General features: G+C 35.3%; 1 protein-coding gene across 7 annotated transcripts in view; it reads left to right on the top strand.

Annotated features, from left to right (window-relative positions):
- Nucleotides 1–25,628, top strand: part of REV1 (REV1 DNA directed polymerase) — a 95,171-nt gene that overhangs the window by 34,615 nt on the left and 34,928 nt on the right. For 4 of the 7 annotated variants that reach the window (XR_006606003.1, XM_004753017.3, XM_004753016.3 and 1 more), the window contains exons 4-7: nt 14,046–14,214; nt 17,893–18,045; nt 20,981–21,690; nt 24,250–24,357. Coding sequence is in view for 6 of the 7 variants with exons in the window: in XM_004753017.3 (XP_004753074.1) it covers nt 14,046–14,214; nt 17,893–18,045; nt 20,981–21,690; nt 24,250–24,357 (1,140 nt within the window). In the remaining variant the exon portion in view is untranslated. Of the gene's footprint in view, nt 1–582; nt 737–14,045; nt 14,215–17,892; nt 18,046–20,980; nt 21,691–24,249; nt 24,358–25,628 lie in introns of all 7 variants that reach the window. The other 3 variants (XM_013056359.2, XM_013056358.2, XM_013056360.2) reach the window with 3 other exon arrangements.

Consider the following 25,628-nt stretch of genomic DNA (forward strand, 5'->3'; position numbering starts at 1 on the left):
AAATTTTAAGTGATAAGGATTTGTTTAAAAACTTTAACAACCTTATTTTGTTGTTTTCTGGACATGTGAATGTGATGGTTTAGGAAAACAATACATTTAATGGTGACAAATCTAGTTTTTCAGAAATGTAGGCATTCCAGAAATTACTTTCTTTCTATATATATGTATCTTTTTTCATTTTTCTGTGAGACTTTGATCTTATAAATCAGAGATGTGGGAATTTCACCTCTAACATGGGAGAGACTTCTGTATTAATTTATGTCACCCACTGTATTTTTACCAGTGTTCAGGAGGAGGTGTTTGCACCTGATAGTTACTCAAAACTGTGTTCTGTAGTCTTTAGAAACTTCTTCAGTTTTTGTTTGGATAAGTGTATGTGACTTTTAGTTGAATGTGGTAAGTCCAAGGTAGTTAGGGAGGAAAGGAGTCAAGAGAGTAATCATGGCTACTGGAGGAAGAGTAGTGGGTGGGAGTCAGAAGACAAAAGGGTCTGCACAGTGGCTGTGTGATTATGGACGAATCACCTAATTTTTTCTATTTCCTCATAAGTAACCATGCTAAATTATCTTTTCTAATTTGTAGGATTGTGAGACTCAAATGAAATAATGAAATAATGAAGGATATTACTACTGTAGAACCAAAGGAGGTGTAAGCAGCCATTTGGTTTACTTCTTTCTACCATGTATGTAGCACAACCAACATTTAATCAAGTTCTTTGGATATACAGAATGAAATGGTGCGCATAATGAATATTTTCTCATTAGAGATTTGTCAAGGAAAACTTCTGTACAAGATTTAAAACTTTGTTAATAGAATTTGTTTTAACCAGATGATCTTACAAACTATGCCTAGGAACATGAAAGTGGTCTTTCATGTAGTTTTTGTGTTCTGTAATGGCATTTGCTGTGATGGGATTTCACTTGAAGAACTTTAGGATTAAATTGTGGTTCTGTGATATATGCCTTTTACTTTTACTGTTTGTAATTGTCTCTTACTAGGGTTGGTTTTAGTTCTGAACTTTAGTTGCATTCAGAACATTTTTACAGAATGTTCTTTAAAATTAACAGTAGGAATATGGTGGAATATAATTTTAAACTTTAAGAAGATAGTTTAGGATCCTAGAGTGTCTTCATTATTATCAAGAACACTCATTATTATTTTAAATAAGAAGTTCTGCTAAATAGTTTGAATTTTTAAATGCCGGAAATACTTCTATTGCAGTAGCAGTGCTTCTTCAAACCCAATGTCTTTATCCTTGTTAATACCATTAACTATTAACCAACCTGCTACAGCAAATTATCTGACTTACATATTTTTTAAAGTTTTAATTTATTTATTTGACAGAGGGAGAGAGATCACAAGTAGGCAGAGGGCGGGGAGGAAGCAGGCTCCCTGTTCAGCAGAGAGCCCAGTGCGGGGCTCAATCCCAGGACCCTGAGATCATGACCTGAGCCGAAGGCAGAGGCTTAACCCACTGAGCCACCCAGGCGCCCTCTGACTTACATTTTATTTCCCCTGCAGTATTCTACCTTAGACCGTGATGAAAAAGAACAACGGGGAGAGAAGCAATGGCTCTGATATCTCAAAACCTATTATAGAAGATTGTAAGCATTTAAAACTTTATGTAACTGGTATAAGAATAGGCAGATTAGTGGTTTAGAGTTGCTCAGAAACAAGTTCTGTGGGGGCACCTGCTTGGCTCAGTCAATTAAGTTTCTGACTCTTGATTTCAGCTCAGGTCGTGATCTCATGGTCGTGAGTTCAGGCCCTGTTGTGGGCTCTGTACTGGGAAACGGAGCCTACTTAAAAAAAAAAAAAAAAAAAAAAAAAAAAAAAAAAAAGAAAGTATGTTTTGTAAATTTGATATGTAAATTAGATAATCACCTGTGTGTGTTTATTTATTATAAGTTACATGCATTATTTTTATAAAACAGAACAGCCTAGCCCTTCAGCACTATTTTAAATATTGTAGGTTATAAAGATCCATTGATCAGTGGGGGAGAGGGAAGGATTATTCAATATAATTTGTTGCAACAAATCGGATGACTGGAAAAAAGTTCATACATCAAAATAATAGGAAATCTAACACTAACATTGCAATAGATTAAAGGCAAATTTCAGAAACAATTTATTTCAGGAAATAGACCTGGGTCACAAATATGGAAATATGTTCAACTTCACTTTTAGATAAATGTATAATGAGACAATAAGTTAATGAAAAGTTTATTTAAATTTAAAAAATTATTACATGAAATACCCAATACAGGTATAGATGGGTGAAAATAACTGCTTCAGTCATTGTTGGAGCACGAGTATGAGTTGGTAGACTTGCTTTGGAGAATGGCATTGCGAAACATGCAAGGGGCCTTTAATCTGCTTATAGCCTTTGGCTTAGTAATTCTTCTAAAAGTCTATTCTAAGCTGATAAGCCCGATTGGCCTCCCAGTATAGGTTTATAGAAGAGATCATCTTGTCATCTTGTTTTATTTGAAAGCCAAGCGTCATCTAAGAATAGAAATTCAGTTATAAATAATACCATCTATAAGGTGACTTAAAACAATTAAAAAGTAACTATGGATAATTTATAATAATATAGAAAAATTTTTGGTGAATGAGAAATGATTAAAGTATAAAATGAGAAGTAGGGGATGCTCGAACTGTTAGAAAAGAAAAGCACGGAGAAATATGCTAAGAAGCAAATCTGTCACAGTGGTAACTTTCTTTGGGTATAGAACTGAGTGTTATATTTTCTTCTCATTTCTAGAATTTTTTTTTTTAAGATTTTATTTTTATTATTTATTTGACAGATCAGAAGTAGGCAGAGAGAGAGAGAGGAGGAAGCAGGCTCCCCGCCAAGCAGAGAGCCCGATGCGGGACTCGATCCCAGGACCCCGAGATCATGACCCGAGCGGAAGGCAGAGGCCCAACCCACTTGAGCCACCCAGGCACCCCTAGAATTTTTTTATTCCAAGCATGTGTTTGGTAGACTAGAGAATAATTTTAAAATAATTCTGAGCCTTAATATTGTTTATCTTGGGAAACATGAAATTACTATAGTACCTTTGCTTTTTTTTTTTTTTTTTTTTTTGCTTTTAGGCTGAACATTGGTATGCAGCTATGCTACTGATAAAATAGTTTGTAGAAAAAAGGAAAACAAATTACGTAAATATTTCCAAATACATTATGTGGCAGGTTGTATTTTTGTTCACTGAAGTCTGCTTCCCCTCCCCAGGGGAGGATTTTATTTCCTTGCTTGTTGAAGTCAGGTCTGGCCATGTTCACAGAATGTAAGTAGAAGTGGTATATATCAGTTTGGGGATAAAGCTTTAAAAAAAATCAGTTTGTGCTTCATTATACCCTCTTTTCTTTTGCCACAGTGACTGACAGTGTTCTAGATAGAGGTTGTTCCATTAGTCTGGATCTCAGAGTAAAGATGATGTGGAGCATAGGAGGGACATGTTTCATGAGTGAAAAATAAACCTTTGTTGTAAGTCACTTATTTTGAGGTCATATGTTACTGCAGCATAATCTTCCTTTCCTCTCTGAACAGCATCTGATACAGCAGATAGGAGAAATACTTAGAACAAATAATATATTTTATTTTAGGTTCTAAAAGTAGTAGTCTTTGTTTTTAATTTTGTTCTTATTTATTTATTTTTAAAAAGATTTTATTTATTTATTTGACAGATCACAATTAGGCAGAGAGGGGAAGCAGGCTCCCGGCCGAGCAAAGAGCCGATGCAGGACTTGATTTCAGGACCCTGAGATCATGACCCGAGCCAAAGACAGAGGCTTAACCCACTGAGCCACCCAGGCTCCTGTTTTTATTTTTTTAAAAGATTTATTTATTTAGAGAGAGCACACGTGCCAACACAAGCAGGGGAGGGATAGGGATAGAGGGGAGGGAGAGAAGCTCAAGCAGACTCCCTGCTGAGCATGGAGTCCAGTGCGGTGCTTGATCTCACCACCCTGAGATCGTGACCTGAACTGAAATCAAGAGTTGGTCATCTAGCCAACTGAACCTGCCCCCACCCCCCCAGACGCCCCTCTGACTGTATTTTAGATCAGGGGTTTGCAGACTTTGTTTAAAGGGCGAGAGCTTTGTGGGCCACGTAGTCTGTTTGGGAACTACTCAGTTCTGCTCTTTTAGTCCTAGAGCTGCTCTAGATAATATAAAGGAATGAAAATAGCTGTATTCTAATAAAACCTGATTTTAAAAAAATGGAAGATTTAGCCCAAGGGCCTTAGTTTGCTGACCCTTGTTTTAGACCACAGATTCAGAATCTTGGGGTTAGAAGAAAATTTAAATCTTCAAATTAATCTTTGACTACATGAGAATTCCTTCTTCGGTGTTGCTGAGATAATGACAGGCTACCTACCACTCAGCCTCTTGCAGTGACTCCGGTGTGATGGTATATTGTCCTGGGAGGCAAGTGAATTCGTTTTCGAGCATGTCTGATGGTTTTAGTGAGCTAAAATGTGCATCCCTGTAGCTTCCATCCCGTGGTCCTAGCTCTTTTTTCCAAGACTCCAGAGCGTAAATTCAACTATTGTCCGTATCCTCTTGGTGTGATCTTCATGCTGATTCATTCTACAGCTCTCAAACTATATTATGCCTAGTTCTTTGAAAGGGTGCTTTCAATCCTGTGGCCACACCTCTCTCCAGGTCCTTAACAGCTTTTCTCATCTTCATTCCCAGCTTCTCAGAATGTCAAAATCCTACTTAGTTTCCAGGTTTAGTCAGTCAAATGTTGGTTGGCTCTCTCTTCCCACAGAACTTTTTTCTGATAAAATATCTTGTATTTAAAAAAGCATTTGTGGAATCCGTACTAAATTCTAAGTGAGATGCTTGAAAATATGGGTACTGAGGATGCACTCATGATTAAATAAGGTTCCTGTCTCTGTAAGTTATAAGTAATACCATAGTGCTTTTGGATGCTAGACTAAAGCTGATGGTTGTTTTTGAATTAGTTATTAACTTAAGTTCCAAAATAACCTAGGAGGTTTTATAGTCTTAAAATTATTTAAGTATTTTTAAGTACACTAAAAACAGATAAATGAAACAAATACTCAAATATGTTATTTATTATTATGTAGTTTCTACATAGATCTTGGAATATAACTTCCTTTAAATAGTTGAAAATGTTAATAGTTCTAATGTGTGTGAATCAGGATTTTCTCACTACTATGCTGAAAGGCAAATGGTAATAAGTGTATGTTACCAATTGAACTTTCAGAATAAAGTCTTATATAATATTACTTTTATATACTTATATAATATTACTTTTATTTGTTTGGTATTTGGGGGATTTTTTGGTTAGGGCTCATTTGAAACAGTTCTGCCATTTGAAAAATTGAAAACCACTAGTTAAATGTCTCCATTTTTCTTCTTCATTAAAGCAGTTTCTTAATTTGTTTCCTTTGGTGTTTTATACATGACTGAAATATCACTTAATGCTCATTAGCTTGTCTGACTTGATTTTGGTCTTTAGAGGATTTCTCCTGGTTGATTTTTTACTGTACTTTAATGAAGTTGGTCAGGGTCTAGCATATATTGAGTCATAAATAGAATCAAATATTCTAGGCATGTAGTCTGACCTCAGTGAGGCAGAGCAGAACCGTACCCACTTGTGGTCTGCCCTCTGTATGTCTGTGTTGTTTGAGTTCGTTATTTTGAGGGAAAGGAGGTAGAGTTAATTAAAAAAAGGCAAAGAGCTTTATTTAGCTTAGTCATTTGAGACTTCTTTGTCCTGTGTTGCCATTGTACCCATTTTCCTACATACTAAAAGGTGCAGTTATTTTAAAATAAAATGTGGAACCTCAGTTTTCACAGTCTGATTTTTCTCATTGAGGCATTTTTTGGCTCAGATTACTTTGTCTCTTACTCAGGTTAACTGTCTGCTTGCTTTCTCCCAGAAGTGAAACTGCCTTTTTGCTTATACTAAATTCTTAATCAGGTCCTGAGTTGAAATATTGTATAGTCTATGGCTGAGAACAAAGTCCCACAGCAGGCAGTAACCTCTCTGTAGGCAGGCACTGACTCTGCAGTCACTAGGCTTTTGGTAGTCTTTGCTGAGATACCACCATTGTCCTAAGCAGATACATTGTATATGTTTGCAAAGTTTTACAGCTATCTTTCCAAGATATCTGTAAAATTAAATTGTACGATCCTATTACTGAGAAACAGTTTAGGCGAAGAATTTTCTTGATCAGTTGCTCTTTGATGGAAGTTGTGTTTTGTCAAGAAAGGATACATAAATGCATGTAGAAAAGAAAGGAGTATATGTTGAAGCTTAAGTTTTAGAACCTAATTTTAGATTTACTAGAACTTGAAAATGATATTATCTTACAGGACTTTTATTTCAAACTGGTCTGCTTTATAAAAGAGCCGTGTTCAGGGTGTTGAAGGAGCTAATAATTTTGGCTTAAAAGGATATAATAGGAAACCTTTATGGTTTTACTTTGGTTGAAGTATTTCTAATAAATTTTCATGTAGCAAATACTTCTGCAGTTAGGTTGGCAAAGCTTTAAAAAGTTTGGAAAAGCTGGAGGCACCTGATGGTTCAGTCAGTTGAGTGTCTGACTCTTGGTTTCAGCTCAGGTCATGACCTCAGTGTCCGGGGATTGAGTCCTACATCAGGCTCTGTTCTCAGCATGGAGTCTGCTTGAGGGTTCTATCTCTTCCTCTGTGCCCCTCCCCCCACATAATTAAATAAATCTCAAAAAAAGTTTGGGAAAGATGATTGTATGTGTGCTACCTAGGATTAATATAGAAATTTTTATTCTGCAGATGGCTCCCTTTATCGTCATTGATCTTTTTCTGAAACTTTTTTCTGAAGTATAGAATGTAGATTTTCTTACTGAGTGGCTGTAAGCTGGAGAAGGAGCATGGGAGCAAAAATCAAGGCTTGGATTTTGTTTTGATTCTAGGTCTTTGTCACTTAACTAGCTAATCCCATCTCTTAAAGCTGTGAGATTTTCATCTGTTTCTTCTATTTTCACAGCATCTGTTTTCATAAGCATCTCTAAAGTGGTAGTAGTAATAATAATGTTCTACCAATTCTACCTCTTACAATTACAGGTTTTGCAGAATTGAAAATTAAATGTGAATAAAATTCAAGTTCATATCAGTATATGAATGATATTTTGCTTATACTAAATTCCTGTTTACATATATGGTACTAACTGGTACATTGCATATACACATAAAAGTTTATCACTTTAACTATTTTTAAAGTGTAAGTTTAGTAGTGTTAAATATAGCCACTTTGTTATACCAATTTCCAGAGCTTTTTTATCTTGTAAAACTCTCTGTCATTTAATAACTCTCCATTTCCTCTTCCCCCACCTGCCTCTCCCCTGGCAACCACCTTTCTACTTATTGTTGCTGTGAATTTAACTATTTGAGATACCTCAAAGAAGTAGGATCGTACAGCATTTGTTTTTTTTGTTTTTTTTGTTTTTTTTGTCACTAGTTTATTTAGCATAATAAATGCCTCAAGGTTCAGGTTATAGCATGTATTGGAACTTGTTTTTTTAAGGCTGAATAATATATCATTCTATGTATATACTACATTTGTACATGACATTTAAAACAGTCCGTGAGACTAGCACTAGCACCTTCATAACAAAACCTGGGTATTGAAACCGTGTGGCAGTGCTTTAGTTAAGAAATAGTTATGCAAATAATCAAAAAAAAATGCCTGTTTTCCAGTAAGAATAGTTTTGAAGTTAATAATCTCACACAGGGGGTGCCTTGGTGGCTCAGTGGGTTAAAGCCTCTGCCTTCGGCTCAGGTCATGATCTCAGGGTGCTGGGATTGAGCCCCGCATCGGGCTCTCTGCTCGGCAAGGAGCCTGCTTCCTCCTTTCTCTCTGCCTGCCTGTCTACTTGTGATCTCTGTCTGTCAAATAAATAAAATCTTTAAAAAATAATAATAATAATCTCACACAGGACTTGTGATGCCAAGACTAATTCCAGTGCTGGAATCACTGATGGTAAGGAGTAAGTGAGATAAGGTATGTCAAGGACTTCACTGGAATAGGCCCTAAATTCATCTCAATTTCCTTTCCTCAGGTTTTTACCTGCTTATGGGTATAAAGCAGCTAGTGACAGTTTTATTTTGCTCTGCAAAGCAGTGGATGTTTTTATTTGTTTTTGTTTGGTTTGTTTGTTTTAATTTTATTTATTGATTTGACACAGAACGAGAGAGCAGAAGTAGGGAGAACAGCACACAGGGAGAGGGAGCTACCTTGCTACTTCCGGAGCAAGGGACCCTAAGATCATGACCCGAGCAGAAGGCAGATGCTTAACCAATGAGCCACTTAGGTGTCCGAGGTGGATATTTTTAAATAAAATTGACATATATTGACCATGAGAAAGAAAAAAAAATGGTATTTTTAAGTTTTATTGTCAAGTATAAAAATTTACCCTTGTTATTTTGTTCAGTAAGCATGTATTGAGAGCACTTAACTTTTTAACAGGTTATGTCAAGTACTATGTATCTCGTAAAAAGCATGTTTTGTTAAATATAATGGCTTAGGGAATCTGGCATCTAATCAGATTTCTGTATCAGATATTTAGAATTATTGTTTGTAAAAATGCCTGTCAGATTGCTTTGTCATAGAGGAAATTCTCTGAGCGTATTGATCCTGTGTCGAGTTTCAAACCGCCACTGCATTGCCTCAGTAGGGAAGCCGCAAATGAAAAGAGTAGACTAGTTACACTTTTTTCCAAATGTCTTGATCTTCTGTGACTGTATTTATTTATTTATTTATAAATTTAATTTTATTTATGCATTTATTTATTGTGCCTGTATTTAAATGGACAATTTGGGAGTTGATGTAGGCATTTTGGGATGTATGAGTCTACACACATAGATACACATAAATAAATAATACCTACATATATGTAAATAAAGACATGGACAGTATTGCTTGTTAAGGGATTAATAGAAGTGAAGACCCCTTAAATCTGTGCCTTCTCTTCATAAATATTGTTTGCATATATTAGGATCAGGTATAGAACTTTGGTTACAGAGGATAAACTCAATTGAGCAGGGAATCTGGTAAAATAAACATAAAAGATAGTTTATTTTAACCAGGTCCTCAAGGCACTATTACTGACTTTTTGATGGATTGTAGAGTTGGTTTTATAATATTGACTTTTTCTTTTTTTCTTTCTGTGATGGCATTTAATGTGTTGGAAGCTACTGGTAATTGAGTATGAGGCAGTGATAGAAAATTTGTCAGGAATCGAAGTAGATTCATAGTAGTTTAGGTCTGAAAGGAGCCTTAGAAGTCATTTGCTCCAGTCATCCCATTTGACCTCTGTCACATTAAGCCATAAAGGTAGTAGAAACTTGTTAATTTTGGCAAAGCCAGACTGAGCTCAGGACTTTTGATCTCCAGTTCACTGTGTTTTTCTTATACCGTGTATTTTATGTTGGCCACAGTGAGACAATATTTACTTTTTTTTTTTTTTATTTATTTATTTGACAGACTGAAATCACAAGCAGGCAGAGGCAGGCAGAGAGAGAGAGGGAGGCAGGCTCCCTGCTGAGCAGAGAGCCTGATGCGAGGCTGGATCCCAGGACCCTGAGATCATGACCTGAGCCGAAGGCGGAGGCTTCAACCCACTGAGCCACCCAGGCGCCCCGAGACAATATTTACTTTTAAGTGCTTGCTATTACTTGACCTTAAACTTGCTTAATTTTATACCTGTTATATGTACAAGACATTGTGGTTTATTAGATAATCAATATCTGTGAGTTAGTGACTTTTTCCAATGTCTTGCTAACATACATATGTATTTTTTTTTATTTGTTTACATTTTTCTGCTTTAGTTTCTTTATCCATAAAATTGAGTGACTTGCTTTGTTTTCTCTCACAAACATGTGAATTAGTCTTCAAGTTTTGTTTGCTGGAGATAATGGTTTTAGTACATAGAATTAGCTTCTTATTTTGTAAAGAGGAAACAGGCTAAGTGGGATGAGTCAGTTGTCTGGGATGTTACAGCTTTTCAGTGTCACGCTGCAGCTGGAAACCAGGCCTTTCTATTCATGATAGCAGCATGTTAAGGTTGATCAGCTTATGAGTAAGTGGAGACGGAAACCTGGTCCTGAATTGTGGCTATCCCACCAGCTGTGTCTGACTTCAGAAATTTACCTTTGTCTCTGTGGTCCCTTGTTTTTCTACAAATTAATCTGCCTAAAGTTGATGCTATTTATAAGAAACCTTAAGTGCATTGATGAATAATTTGCTTGTTGAAAAATTTAGTATATCTTCAGGGAAATCATTCAGTTGGCATATATGCCTTTAAAAAAATGTTTCGTGGGGTGCCTGGGTGGCTCAGTGGGTTGAGACCTCTGCCTTCGGCTCCGGTCATGATCCCAGGGTCCTGGGAATGGAGTCCCAAATCCTGCTCTCTGCTCAGCGGGGGCCCTGCTTCCTACCCCCCGACCCCTCCCCTACTCTGCCTGCCTCTCTGACTACTTGTGATCTCTCTGTCAAATAAGTAAATAGAATCTTAAAAAAAAAAAAAGTTTCGTTAGAACCAATACTTTTTTTTCTTTTTCTTCTGGTAAAGTCATTTTTGGGAGCTGCTGAACCTCAGAGATACTCTTATAGGATCTTCACCAAGATGTCATTGGTAACCTATGGTGATGATTTTTATTGGTGATTAACTCTTTTATATCCTAATGTATTTAAAAATAATATGTTCAGTGAAGATGTATAATGAGGGTTGAGGAATAATTTTATCTACTGTTTGAATTGGTCTAGTTGGTTTGACTTGATTAAGCTTGTTTGTACTAATACGGAAAATGAAGTGGTTATTAGATTTCCAAAAGCTTTTTTAGTTCTGACATTCTCTGGAGGGTAACATTAGTTGCAGAGATTCGGGGGGTAAAATTTATCTGAATATTTTTTTGTTTGATTTTTGTTTTGTTTTCTTATCCTTGCTAGTACATCAAGGACTTTCTTGAACGAAAAGGTACTAGAGGGTGGGCAACAAAAGAAGAATTTATAGGTGGGATTATAAATTGAACAAATGTAATGATTTATAGGTATGGAGAATAGCCTCAGCCATGGAATTTCTTCCTTTTTGCTTTCGGGATAAGAAATGGTAAGAATAATAAAGATGCTGGTAATAGGTGACACACATTTCTTACTATGTGCATGGCACTTTTCTTAGCAATTTAGAATTTTTAGCTCTGAATCCCACAGCAGCTCTCTGAGGCACTATAATTCCTGGTTTAAATATGAGAAAAGGCCCGGTAAAGTTAAGTAACTTTATAACAACTTAGCAAGGGATTGAGCTAGGATTTGTACCCACTGAGTCTCGGTCTGGACCATGTGATATATGACTTAATTTGTTGAGTTACTGAATGAATATTTTGAGAACTGAATTGGTAATACTACTTACATTCCACTTTTGCTAGAATGGTGAAAACTCTGGGCAGTAGGCTTTGATGCATGGGAGATGCCAGTTAATTCAGTAAATGTGTACTGAACACCTCGTTTGTCCCAGACATCTGGAAGTGAATGAAACAGACAAGGTTCCTGCCCTCAAGGTGCAGCATGCTCAAGGGGGAAATCTGACAGTCATCAAGTAAACAGATAGGGTAATTTCATATTGTTATCAGTAATACGAAGAAAATTCCCTGGTCTGGTAGATTGCAGGGATGGAGTTCCACCAAGCTTAGTGTCCTAGAGATTTCATGGGGCTGGATACGGTCCCCCAAACATTTTTCCCTAATTAGTCCACATCTGCTGAATTTAAGGAGCGTGTTAAACAAGAAAAATGAATTCACTGTGCAAATCTTCAGAGCTGTTGTTTATATTCTTTTGAGCTGGTAATTGGGAGTATGTTCTATTATTGAAGAAATAGAGCCAGAGAGAAATAATATTTTAAAAATATCAAAAAGCTATGAAAATGAGGGTGGCCACCAGCCACTGTGCATGCCAGGCTGGTGGAGTGGTTCCTGGCTGTTGTCCTTAGTGCATTGTTGGCAATTCTGTGTTTGTTTGAAAAGTTAGGACTACCATGTGTCAGTATATGTGTTGTCTTCTGCCATTTTTTGTAGGTCTAGAGTAGGATCCTCAACTCATACATTACTTTAAAGGAGTTCTGCTATCATACTTTATTGTAATAATGATTTTTATGTTGAGTACTTCTATGTGCCAGACTTACTTGTAAAGAGGAGGAACTTTTTTAAAGGAGTTAAGTCCTTGTTAAACCCAGGTTGGTCTGATAGCAGAGTTCATGTGATCTTAACCTTTTAACTAGATTGGTTTTCATAGTTCACTTCACACTGAAGAATATGCAAGAGTTTGCAAAACTGAACTTCAGGGAGCCTCCTTAATTTCATCCTGTAGGCCAGTAAATTGTCCAGTTTTTCCAGTTCCAAATTTCTGCAGTAATTTGATTTCAGAGAGCAAGTAGTAGAAGGGACAGTGCTTTTACACCTATGTGTAGACAAAGGTAATGTGTTCTCTCAGCCTGTTTTCTATTTAAGTCATTGAATAAGAATTGGTTTAGGAAAATTGTAGATTAACTTGTAAATACTTTTTTGCATTTCCTTTTTATTGGATTTAGTGTCTGTTTGTATTATATTGTATTTATAGCCTTTAATTTGATACTTTATACTATTATGCCAGCCACATTTTTTAATTGTAGCAAAAAGAAAGTAAGTAAATGCTGGAGACTTAGTATAAAACAAACCATGTGAAATATCCTACTTTTTTATGTTGATTATATGTTGAAGATACTGAAGTGATAATGTTTTGGATCTGTGAGGTTAAAAATATTAATTTTACCTTTTACCATGTTTAGTGAGCTTCCTAGGAAATTTTAAATTATATGTGTGACTTGCATTTGTGGTTGACATTATATTTCTATTAAGCAGTGCTAGTATGTGCAATCAATAACATCAAATGGATTCTATACTATAAGAATTTACCAAGAATTGACCAAACCTGGTGTATCTAAATGTGCTTTGTTTTTTTTCTTCTGAAGACTAAAACTGTCCTAATTATACAGTTATTGTAATAAAAGTGATTACTTAAATACTGGGACCTGTATTGCTTGGGCTTAAGAAAAATCTGTTGCTTGGATAACAGTAGATTTATAAGACTCTTGTGATGTCCCCTCCCCCCACCCTGGGGTACAGCTGTTTTGAGGAAGGTATAATTTAGAGCTTTCATTAGTATAATGGATGGAAGAAACAAGCTATTGAAAATAACTAATGTGATGCCAGTAATACTGGTCATAACAGAACTTCAGTGAGTCAGACTTTTTATGGGAGAGCATAAACCACACTGGTTCTTGTTTTAAGGTATTTTTCTATAGTTAAGAAAAAATTTGAGGGATGGGTAGGAGGCAAGAAAAAAATTGAAACAAAATTGAAAAAATGATGTCTATTTTTGCATTTTTTTATATATTGGTGAACTTTATTTTTGGCTTTAGTGCAAGTTCATATTAAGAAACTGAGTAATTTTACCTTTTCTTATATAAAAATAAAAATTATTAAGCTTCATAGGAGTGAAGTCTGTTAATAGCCCTACAGTGAGTCTGCTCATAGTAAGTTTGAGCACTTTACCTGTCTACTATTGTATTATTCTGAAGGAGGTGTAGGATTAATTGGGGTCTCTGTAAACTGAACTATAAATGATTTTATGGGTGTTAAGTTTTTAAAACATAAGATATCAGTATCAAGGTCATGTAGTTAAATGTGGTCAGAAGTTTTAAAATGTCTGCTTTGTTAGTAGTATTTGATTCATTATGTGAGGTCCCTATCTGGTCTGGGCATCTCTTAGCAGTAGGCGCTTTATTGGTGGACTGTCTCCAGCAGGAAAGAGGGTGTGCTAAAGCAGGATAGCCTTAACACTTTGTAACCTACCTCCCAATTTTGTTCATTGGCAACACAGCCCAGGAGGAAGTGGATCAGTGATAATATTCTTTAAGTTAGGCTTTTGGAGGTGTTATTCAGCTAGGGTTTTACTTAAATATTAAAGTCTTAACATATTTTAATATGAATTTTACAGATCCTTCTGCTGAGGAATTGAGAAAGCTAATGATGTTGCATGGAGGGCAATACCATGTATATTATTCCAGATCCAAAACAACACACATTATTGCCACAAATCTTCCAAATGCCAAAATTAAAGAATTAAAGGGGGAAAAAGTAATTCGGCCAGAATGGATTGTGGAAAGGTAAGTTTAATTTTTAATTAATAAGTTTTAAAAATTGGAATACTTTTTATATTATAAACACTTACCTCACATTTCCTCTTCAGGGTGAATAAAAACGTCTTAAATAACATTGTTGTTACTCTTTCACCTCACATTGATGATTTAGGTAACCTAGTGCTTACAGCCTCAGCTGCCGGAAATTAGGGGAGATGACTCGGGTAAGCAGCAGGAAGCAGTGATGGAAAGGGTTGGGCTAAGCATAGTGTTCATTCAGTTAATGTTTGTACATCACACCTCTCTGATGGGCTGCGTACTTGGGAAATATCATTGAAACAAACATAGAACCATTCCCTACCTCTTGGAGCTTATGTTCCATTGAAGAAAACATAATAAAAAAATATTCTTAGCATATGAGTAAATTATATGTTAAAAGTTAATAAATGCTAAGGGGAAAAAAGGTCAGGGTATTGTGGACCTGGTGTACTGGGAGAGGGGACAGAGAGGAAGAGCAGTTTGCAGTATTATTAATAATCTGTTTTTTAGTTGTTACATTATGGTTCTTCTATTCTTCTATTGTTGGTTTGGAATTGATACTGTAAATCAGTGGCCATTCATACTAATTCCCTAAATTTATTTTTTATTTATTTATTTTTTTTTAAAGATTTTATTTTTATTTATTCGACAGAGAGAGAGATCACAAGTAGGCAGAGAGAGAGAGGAGGAAGCAGGCTCCCTGCTGAGCAGAGAGCCCGATGTGGGACTCGATCCCAGGACCCTGAGATCATGACCCGAGCCGAAGGCAGCGGCCCAACCCACTGAGCCACCCAGGCGCCCCTAATTCCCTAAATTTAAATATGTCATCTGAACCTTGGTGATGAGCCATAACTTAAGTGATTTATATTTTGAAGTGATATATAATATGTCTGAGTGTTTGCTAGATTTATGAAAATTAAAGGTGAAAATATTAAGATCCTCATTTGTAAAAAGGCTTAATATTGAGATGCTATGATTAGGTGATAACTAGAAATAATTTGTGCAAACTGTCTAGCACAATGCCTGACCATTTGTTAGAGGCATGATATATAAGAAGTTCCTTTGTTATTTTTATTCTATAAACATTATCAGGTATTGGAAAATAAAATCCAAAATATCCGAAGTAGAGTTTTAAAAAGTGAATTTGGCTTCCAGGAAACCAAATGTATCTTATAGAGTAACGGTTTTTTAAACCTTGGGGGATTAAGTTGATGGCCTAGCCATGGAACATCTTACTGATTCTTTTTGCTGTTTCCGCATGACCTGTCCCTTCGTTACATAGGATCATTGAACATGGCTTTCAGCTTAAGTTAGTACATTCCAGAGTTGAGCTGTGTGGTGTTATGTACAGATAGTCCTATCGTCATGCTAGGGCTAGAATTGGATCTGAGGATATTAGTCTTACTTTGGAGAGAATGGGAGAGATCCACAGATACTAGGAAAGTGGGCTGAAAAAGGTGCGGGGTAGAACTTGATTTGCTTAGAAAAAAGTTCATTACAGCTTTTTTTTTTTTTTTAAATATCTGTTCTTTCTTCTTTCTCTGAATACAATTAGAGAAAGAATACAATCAAGCAATTTTTGGCAGTTAAAAGTTTTAAAGTTCACTTGAACGGATTTTATTTCAGTTTGAAGTTGGGCTTAATGATTTATATTTAAATAACTGATTATTTGGCCTGTTTGCTTCATTTTATATATGAAAAGGCAGAGTTAATAAGGCTAATTCACCCACGAATAGCAGGATTCAGAGTCCAGATTTTTCTGACTCCTGTTTAAGTCTGCTCTTTGCCATTTAATTAAGCTTATTATAAATGAATATGCCCATGTGGAAATGGATCAGCCTGGGCATATGTCTTAATATATAACATAAATGCCCGGTGTCTATATGTCCTAACATGGAATCCTTTTGGGCAATCACAGTACTGTTTTCTTTCATACTCTTATCCCAGTCTTGTTCATCTCTTCTTAGTAGTGTTTATATGAAATTTTTAACATTAAAATTTTAAACATTATTTTAATTATTTAATGGATGGTACATGACATCTTTTCTTTGTTTTCCCATTTTTAGTTTGAGCAGTTTAAAAAGAAGCTCCCACTTCTAAGTGTATGGGGTGATAACTTTGCTTTGATTAGATTTCTCTGATATCTGTGTACATGCCATTAAACCTTAGTTAATGCAGGCATGATTATAGAGCTACTAATTCTAAGAGGCAGGGGGGGTCCTTTAATGGAGAAGCCTGTGTGCATTGTAGGTAGATTATTTTACTGAAACCTTTGGCTGCAAATTTTACACTTTTATACAGTATATTGTAAATTAAGGATTGTCAAATTTTTGTCATAATCTTCTTCAGACAATTTAATGTTGGCATTTGAAGGTTAGAATAGTTCGTGAGAAGGTGCTGTGATTCACCGCACTGCCTCCTCAAGCCTGACAATGCCATGGAGCACAGTTTGAAAACACTGTCCTAAGTTATTAAAGGCTGATTTTGTTTTTGTTGTTCTTCCTTTTGTGTTGAGTTTTTTGTAGCAGGGGACCCTGCCTCCTATGGGTAGGTTCCCACATGAATCTACTGGCAGTGAGAGATGATGATTGTTGCAGGTCATGCCAGCTCATCAGGGTCTCCTGTGGCTGTGACTGGTTGGTTCCCAGTCAGATCTGCTTTTTCTTTTTAAGCTCCTAAACTAAAAGAGTTAGCACATTTGTTAGGTACTTAGGATACTATGAAGAGCTTATACTTCATATGGGCTAAAACGTTGTTTCTAAGTATGTTTAATATTCATATTAGAGTGCTTATTCAACCACTTAAATAAAGTTAATTGTGATTTCATGTCACGATTGTTTTCATTTCTCTGTGGTTTTGTATCTTGCCTCAATTTAGTCTTCATGGAAAATGTTTATGACTCTAGTTTCAGGTATAGATTTGGCCTTTTTAAAATATTTTTAAAAATTTGGTGTCATGTTTTTCTCTCTAAAATTATTTTTAGAGAGTTTTTCTAAAATTATTTTTACTTGGCTAACTAGCCAAGAGACACATCTCATCCCCAGTGACTTTTAGATAGTATTGTATCAAAAAACAGTCTTGGTCATCAGGTGCTTAAGAATGAATAGTTTACTCTTAGTAATTGTAAATAAGAAAACATTCTGTACCCTGTAGGAGAAAGGGCAAGAGGTTGTATACATATTTTCATAGCTGTTTATTTCCCTTCCTGAGATCATAGTGTGGAAACTAGGAATCCTCATCCATTTTAGTTACTCTAGTTTGATACTTCATGTGTGAAATGAGATTTGAGAGTCTTGATGATTCTTTATGAATTGTTTGAGGGGGAATTGTGTTAAATATCAAAGTCATGATGATTAAAATATGTAAACTCTGCATGCAGTTTTGTCATTCTACCCTATTGTTATTTCTTTTCCCCTCATATAAGGTTGTTGGCTACTAACTTTTTAAAGTTCAGATGTGTGTCCTTTCATGGATAGAATGTCTTATTCTCAAGTGTTTAAGGAAGATTATGTTGCATTAGAGCCATTAAACCAGAGGGAGAAAAAATAAATGAGGAAAATAGGTGGCTCATTATTGGTGAAAAACTCCCATCATTCAGAGGTTGGTTTTTCATGAAGCTTATTTTCCCCAAGTACTGAACACTTAGTGTTACTTTTTATGTTTCAGTATCAAAGCTGGAAGACTGCTCTCCTGCATTCCCTATCAGCTGTACAGCAAGCAGTCCAGCATGCAGAAAGGTCTCAACTTTACTCCTGCGTGCAAAGCTGAGGAACCTGGACCAGGTCCAAGCAGTGTAGTCAAACAGCTCAACAACAGGGTGTAAGTTTGTCTACATCCAGGAATGCTGCAAAGCTGGGTTTTGGCAGTGGTTTCAGACCCTGCTTTGCTGATAATAGAAGCAAACACAAAAGTTGGCCATTAATCTCTGTCAAACATGTTAAAATATGTGTGTGGGTGTTTTACCTAAAAATTATTTTTATTGTGAAAGTTTCATAAATAAAATGTAAATAAGAAAGCTTTTTCCAGTCATTTTAGAGGCCCATGTTAAACTAATGGATCTTAAATTATTATAAGTAAAATTTTCCATGGATTTTCGTGAAAGTAATTATTTCCATATATGTAATTTGCTATGGAATGTTGCATTCTCAAAAAACCTACTTCTGTTTTGTGGTATATACATAATGAAAATGTTAACATTTCTAGGTGGTTTTTGAAAAATTCCAAATTCATAGCAAGTTGACATATGTAAGTATTTTTGTATCAGTAAAAATTTAGTTGGTGACTCAATGTTATGGTTAGAGTTAGCTCTAGACTTGAGTCCATGTGGCAGGTTTTCAAAAATACACTGATTAAGCTCTAATTGCAATAATCTTGGGTAAAGTGGTTTCATGATTAATTGGTGTGTTGCCCTAACGTGTATATCAGGTGGTTCATTATTGTTAGCCTACTCCTTATTAAATTGCTCGCTTTGGGAGTTGGATATATTTTTTTTAAAGGCCAGGCGTCTAATTAACCTGGGGGGATCCGATGTCACTGCCTTCTGTAGTTTTTGCTATTGTCATTTGTTGTTTAGCTTGTGTTCACTTACAAGCATATTCCCGTGTTTTTCACATTACCTGACACTTTTGATTTTTTTTTTTTAGTACCATCAAGTTGCACAACAAATAATATCAAAGTCTTTCTGAATGCACGACTTCATATCTTTTTCTTACCCACACTAATAAAAATAGAAAATACATGTTTTCTTAAAATTCTTTGTGCCAGTTTTAGCAAGCTCTTACCCTGTTAGATTATACTTTTTAATACATGTATACTTTTGCCTAGTTAATATATATTACCAGTGACATATTTCCACTACAGCTATTTCATGAGCATCTATTTGTCTAGGTTGAAAAACTGCAGTACAGAAAAAATGTGTATTAGCCATGTGTTTATTGCCAATATATGCAGTTCTGTTGCATATGTTGTTAGTATACATGGAAAGAATCTTTACTATTTGTGACACAGAAAACTAGACATCAGTCTTCTCTGATTTACTTCACTTTTGTTGCTCTCTGTGATCTTTATTTTTTGTTATATTCAGTACATTTTATAAATTCCCTTGAAATTCTTTTATGTGACTTCTTATTTCCTTGCTTTCTCTTTATTTCAAGGGCCAGACATGTAACAGATTAGGTTTTCATTCCTTCCTCTTTTTTTTTTTTTCTTCTTTCCTTCTTCTTTTAATTGTTTCCTGTTGGTCATCTTTTTCCCTTTCACTGGCATGAATATTTGTAAGGATTGGACCTAATCATAGCTGGCTGTCATATTCCATGAGATGGTCAGCCAGACAGAGCCAACCCAGAAATGGGTGGTAATGTTTTGTATCTGACTCATGTGTGACTTCTCTGTGTATTAAGTGCTTTGCTGTACAGTAAGCAGTCCAATATGCAGAAAGAAAAAAAGAAAACATTGAGTCACCAACTAGATTTTTACTGATACAAAAATATTTACATATGTCAACTTGCTATGAATTTGGATTTTTTCAAAAACCACCTAGAAATGTTAACATTTTCATTATGTATATACCACAAAACAGAAGTATACCTGGCACATTTAGTTTGGTTTTTTGAGAATGCAACATTCCATAGCAAATTACACATATGGAAATAATTACTTTCAGGAAAATCCAATAATAATTGTTAATAATGTATCATGTTGGTAGTGGGATGAGGAACTTTAGTGATATTGTGGTAACCTCACCAGTTCCTCAGTGCCATGTATTAGGCAACCTTCTCTGGAGCTTGAACTGTTATTGGATTAATGGTGTGGGTGTTTCTAAGTGGAATGAATTACTGTTCTGTATTTCAGGTTTTTGTATTTGTTACTTGGTTTTTGTGAGTGAAAATGGACTTTGTCTTATTATAGGGCATAACCAAGCAGATATCTAGTGGAGTCACAGTATGAATTTAGCAGAACATTTGTCATAGGTCCTGCATTTATAAATTTGTCGTCAGGAAAGTTGGTCCAGATTGCCTTGGACCACCCTGGCATCTGAATATGCTTTTCTTAGGAAAGAAATGCCATTTCCTCTGTTAATAAGCTAGTGTCCTCATGGTTCTAGGTATATTTTTTCCTGAATTATCCATACACATTAACCTGGTTCTTAACTTTTTATCTACTCATGCAACAATTGTCCCCATTACTGGATTAGTACATATAGTGTGTTGATCTTCTGAACGAAACTAACTGGCCCTAGGATTGTAGTAGTATTGGATTTAATGTGTTGAACAGTGCCTTACATAAAACTAAAACTAGGAATAATCATTCAAATTAAGTTTCTTATCCATTTTTATGGGAGTTTTTTATATTGAGTCCCATAATTTATTGACTTTCTAGTAAATGCCAGACACTGTGCTTCAAATGGGATATTTAGAGATTACAAGTTCCATTTAATTTTTAGTGGGAAAAGTAATTGAAAATAGTTTTTATTTTTCTTCAATCTGAGATTCCATTGTATTTCTTCTTTGGGAGTGTTTGAAGTTTGGGGAGAAAAAAGCCCTAAAAGACTGTATATGTTCTAGAATTTTCCTAGTTACCTTGCTCCTTTGGTTTAGCTGATAATTATCTTTTGTTGGAAGAGAAAGAATATAAAATTTATGGCTTAATTTTTCAGAGAAATATTGAAGTGCATATCTTTAAGACCATTTACATTGAAAATGGTTTTAGCCTGAAACTCGCATTAATTGAAATTAAATCTTCTTTCCTGCTATAGAAATCACATAATTAAGAAGATTGAGACAGAAAATGAAGTCAAAGTCAATGGAATGAACAGTTGGAATGAAGAAGATGCAAATAATGATTTTAATTTTATGGAGCTGGAGCAGATCTTTCCAGGAAGGAAACAAAATGGAATTCCGCATCACAGAGACAACACTGCCATTTTTAATGGACACACTCCTAGCTCTAATGGTGCCTTAAAGACGCAGGATTGCTTGGTGCCCATGGGCCACAGTATTGCCAGCAGGCTTTCCCCAGACTTCGCTCAGGGGGAGGAGCAGGCTGAGAAGAGCAGCACTGACTTCAGAGACTGCGTTGTGCACCTGTCGCAACAAAGCACTAGAAACACAGATGCCGTGCGAAATCCACACAGAACTAATTCTTTCTCCTTATCATCTTTGCACAGTAACACTAAAGTAAATGGTGCTCACCACTCCGCTGTTCAGGGGCCTTCAAGCACAAAAAGCACTTCTTCAATACCTACTCTTAGCAAGGCAGCACCTTCAGTGCCATCCAAACCCTCAGATTGCGGTTTTATTTCAGACTTCTATTCCCGCTCAAGACTTCATCACATATCAATGTGGAAGTGTGAATTGACTGAGTTTGTCAGTGCCCTACAAAGACAAAGTAGTGGTGTCTTTCCAGGAAGGGAAAAGTTAAAAAAAATGAAAACAGGCAGGTCTGCACTTGTTGTAACTGACACAGGTAGATACTAAAATTGTTTTCTTAAGAAACAATCATGCTTGACCATTTTGTTTTTAAGCTGTCATTGGTGCTTTGATCAGTACTAAGCTCTCATGATATAAAAGTCTTTAGAAATACCAGGATATGTAAGTTACAGTAAGCCTAGCAGATTAGAGAAAGCTTTCTTACTTTATTAAAGTATTTTTTACAAATTTAGATTTAAGTTGCTAAATGAATATTTTTAAGTAATTTAAACAGTAACAAGGTCGAGATTCTGAGCATTCATTCTTTATGTAGATTTTGTCAGTTGTTGAAGTTTTGAACTGTGTAAAATATTACTTGTATTCTATTCAGTGCATAAACTCCTGTAAGAATAAATTGGTTTGGCAAGAATAACTGTTAATTCCAGAAGCTGGCATCTTAATGATTTTAAAATTATTAAATAACTGACATAATAGCTATTGTAATTATAGTGGTAAACTTGTAGTGAGAGTAAGTATTTTCACACAAAAGTAGATGGGTTAATTGTATTTTGTTTTTTAATACTTGTCTTCAGAAGCAAACAAAACTAACAATTACAGGCTATATTTCTGTGCAGTCATTATCAATTAGTATCTGCTTTGAGGTTTATGATGCTTTTTTACAGAATATATGGTTTTGTTTTGTTTTTTGGAGAGAGATCTTAGATTATTTAATACTACCCCTGAACTTAATAGCTGTGGAAACTGAGGTACAGAAGGAAGCTCATGGTTCTGTCCTAGAAAGTGACAGATCCTCTCCATGTGGGTTTTTTTGTTATGTTTTGTTGTGTTTGATGTATTCCTGAATACTTCCTGTTTCTTATGAAATATTTCTGAATAATGTTATAGGTATTAGATTATTCATACATCATCCTTTGACCTTATATGTGATGGTCATTTAATTTTGAAAGCTTCAAAGAACTATTACAAATTAGTTTAATGAATGGGAATAAAATGATATAATTTTTATAGTGTAGGAAAGCATTGAATAGATAGATGGTATATGCATTCTGTACTGTTTGAATATTTAAAGCAGTTATTTTGGGTTGTTTACATTATGTTTATATAATACTTCTATACAGCAGAATTATGATTATTAAGATTTCTTTTATAAATAATTTCTTGAGATAATACAGGGCAGAGCAAGGAAGTACCTGGCTTTGGAGTTCCATGATATAGCCTGAATCCAAACTCTGGCTCTGCCACTCCTACACTGCAGGACCATGGGCCAGTTAGTTCATCTCTCTGGGTCTCAGTTTCCTTTTCACAGTGGAGCAATAGGTAGTCCCGGTGCCTACCTCATGGGCTTCTGAGCTTAGGGAAGATAACATGAACAAAAATTCAGTGCCTCTCATGTAGTGAGAACTTGGTAAATGCTTTCACAGTCACAATTTGGTAAATGGAGTAGTCTGAAACTTTGGGGAGTAAAAATGTAAGTTTTGGGGAAACTATCATGAAGACCTACCTACACGTACTAGTTTTTTTATCAGCAGAAAAACTCCTTTATGAGATTAGAACTTTTTATAAGTTCAGGGTTCTTATTTTCAAGACTTGTGTACCTTGGACCAGGACCAGGGAAAGAGCTAAGGATGAAACCAATAAACAGGATAGCTTCTTCTTGTGGCGGGATTGGTTAAATAGCCTTGGTAAATCAAAATATGTAGCTCAGAGGAATTAGAAGACAAAGGCTTTAGGAGAAGACATTCAGCTTTATCTTCTTGAAAGTGGCATATGTGCTTCAGAGCTGATTTTTAATAGTGTTCAATGGTCTAAGGAGGAAAGTGTTTATATGTACTTCTATATATATATAGATTTATATGTAGATTTCTGTTTTATAGAATTTTCTCGATATATCCAGGGCAACAGTGTGATGGCGTGAGGGCTCAAATCAGACGCCTTAGGGTTGATGACCAGCTCAACCTCTTACTGGCTGCATAACACAGTTATTAACATAACATAATATTAGTCTGTAAAATGGGCATAATAAGATTACTTATCTCAGCATTGTTAGAATTTAAATACACATTAACCTCTTATAATAGTGCATAATACCTACCACTCAATAACGGTAGCAATTTTTATTTATTTATTTTTTTAAATCAAGGAATGTTTGTAGACTGCATGGAATACATCATCAATATTATTATTTAAAGTTCCTTAGCTCCATGTAACCAAATATTTGAAAACACCTTATACATTTCAATTAAATCTTCAGCACACAGAAATAACTCTAAGATAAACATTTAGACATACTTTGGATTAAAGATTTAATTATTAGAATATAGGTTATCAAAACATGGAATCCTCATAATTGATCTCAAATTATGCTTGGAAACTAAATGTGTATCTCTGGATTACTTTTAGAGCAAAAGAAACTGAAATTTGACGTCTGTTGAGGTGTGATAGAAATGGTCTGTAATAGATTCTGTTTTTTTTTTTTTTTTTTTGAGACTTCATTCTTATAGGCACTTAAAAATACAGTTTCTAAAATTAAATAGACCTGATTTTTTTAAATATTAAAAATTAGTTTGTGGTTTGAATGTTCTCTTTTTCCTTCTAGGAAATATGTCAGTATTGAGTTCACCCAGGCATCAGAGCTGTATAATGCATGTTGATATGGATTGCTTCTTTGTATCAGTGGGTATACGAAATAGACCAGATCTCAAAGGTCTGTATTTTTGTTTATATTTTAAGAAAATTGATAATATTGTTATATGTTCTAAAGGATCTGAAAATCTTGAGAAATAATTTATCGTAATTTTCCTTGGCAAAATAAATACCTGCTTCCAAATTTTCTGGACTCTATTATAAAAAAAAAACGAAGGGAAATTAGAAATGCTGTTTTCTCTCCCAAGAGGTCAGGTCTTTAGGGAAGAATACTCCTCTTCACCTGAAGGGTCTGTCATCTAAGACTAATATAGACTGGTATTGGGCATTTTCCATATTTTTATATGTTTACTATTACTTTGGTACTAAATGGAAATTTTATGGTAGCCTATGTTTGCAGCTTGGGTCATGCTTTCTCTCTCTTGAGTAAATAACTTGACTAACTCTCCTGTTGCTAGTGTATATTTCAGCCTTTTGGTTGGAGAACAGTTTTGCATTATTGAATTGTTGATAAGACATGCTGTTGTCTTTGTTTGAATGGACTTTCTTCAGGTATTTGTGAGCTAGGCAGTACTTTTAATTATTCTGGGGTTTTTAGTAGTTCTCTCTGTGCTTGAAAGTTGTTAACTAGTAGCATTTTCTTCTGAGAGTCTGTCCTTTAAGGAGAGCACAGGAGCTGCTGGGTTATTACTGGGGCTTTATTTTTGTCATGAATAGCTACTGCTTAGGCTCTGAAAGGAGTATATAATGTTAAAGAATTGGGTTTATAGCCTGAAGAGTAACTCTGATGCATAATTTTTATTCTGACAACAAAAACATTCATTAACATATATATGCATTATCCGTACTATTGCTTTAAAAGTTAACAGTTATCGGGGTGCCTGGGTGGCTCAGTGGGTTAAAGCCTCTGCCTTTGGTGCAGGTCATGATCCCAGGGTCCTGGTATCGAGCTCCGCATCAGGCTGTCCTGGTATCAAGCCCTGCATCAGACTCTACTTGGCAGGAGCCTGCTTCCCCAGCTATCTCTCTGCCTGCCTCTCTGCCTACTTGTGATCTCTGTCAAATAAATCTTAAAAATAAAAAAGTTAACAATTCTCTTGTAGTGCACACAAAAGGAAAGGATATCTGAAAGAATTTAAACTAAACCAAAAACTGAGGGACTGTATTCTCACATTTGATCTTATAGTAGGTCAGATTGTAGTCCCTTTGCATATATATTTGTTTCTCTTGCTGTAAAATTGAAAGATTTAGAGGTTACCTTTTCTGATATGAGAAATATAAAACATCTAGATATAGGTCCCCCCCCCCCAATTCAAATCTAGGATCAGAGTT

This window comes from Mustela putorius, unplaced genomic scaffold, assembly GCF_011764305.1.
Source record: "Mustela putorius furo isolate JIRA1106 unplaced genomic scaffold, ASM1176430v1.1 tig00000224_pilon_pilon_pilon, whole genome shotgun sequence".
NCBI lineage: Eukaryota > Metazoa > Chordata > Mammalia > Carnivora > Mustelidae > Mustela > Mustela putorius.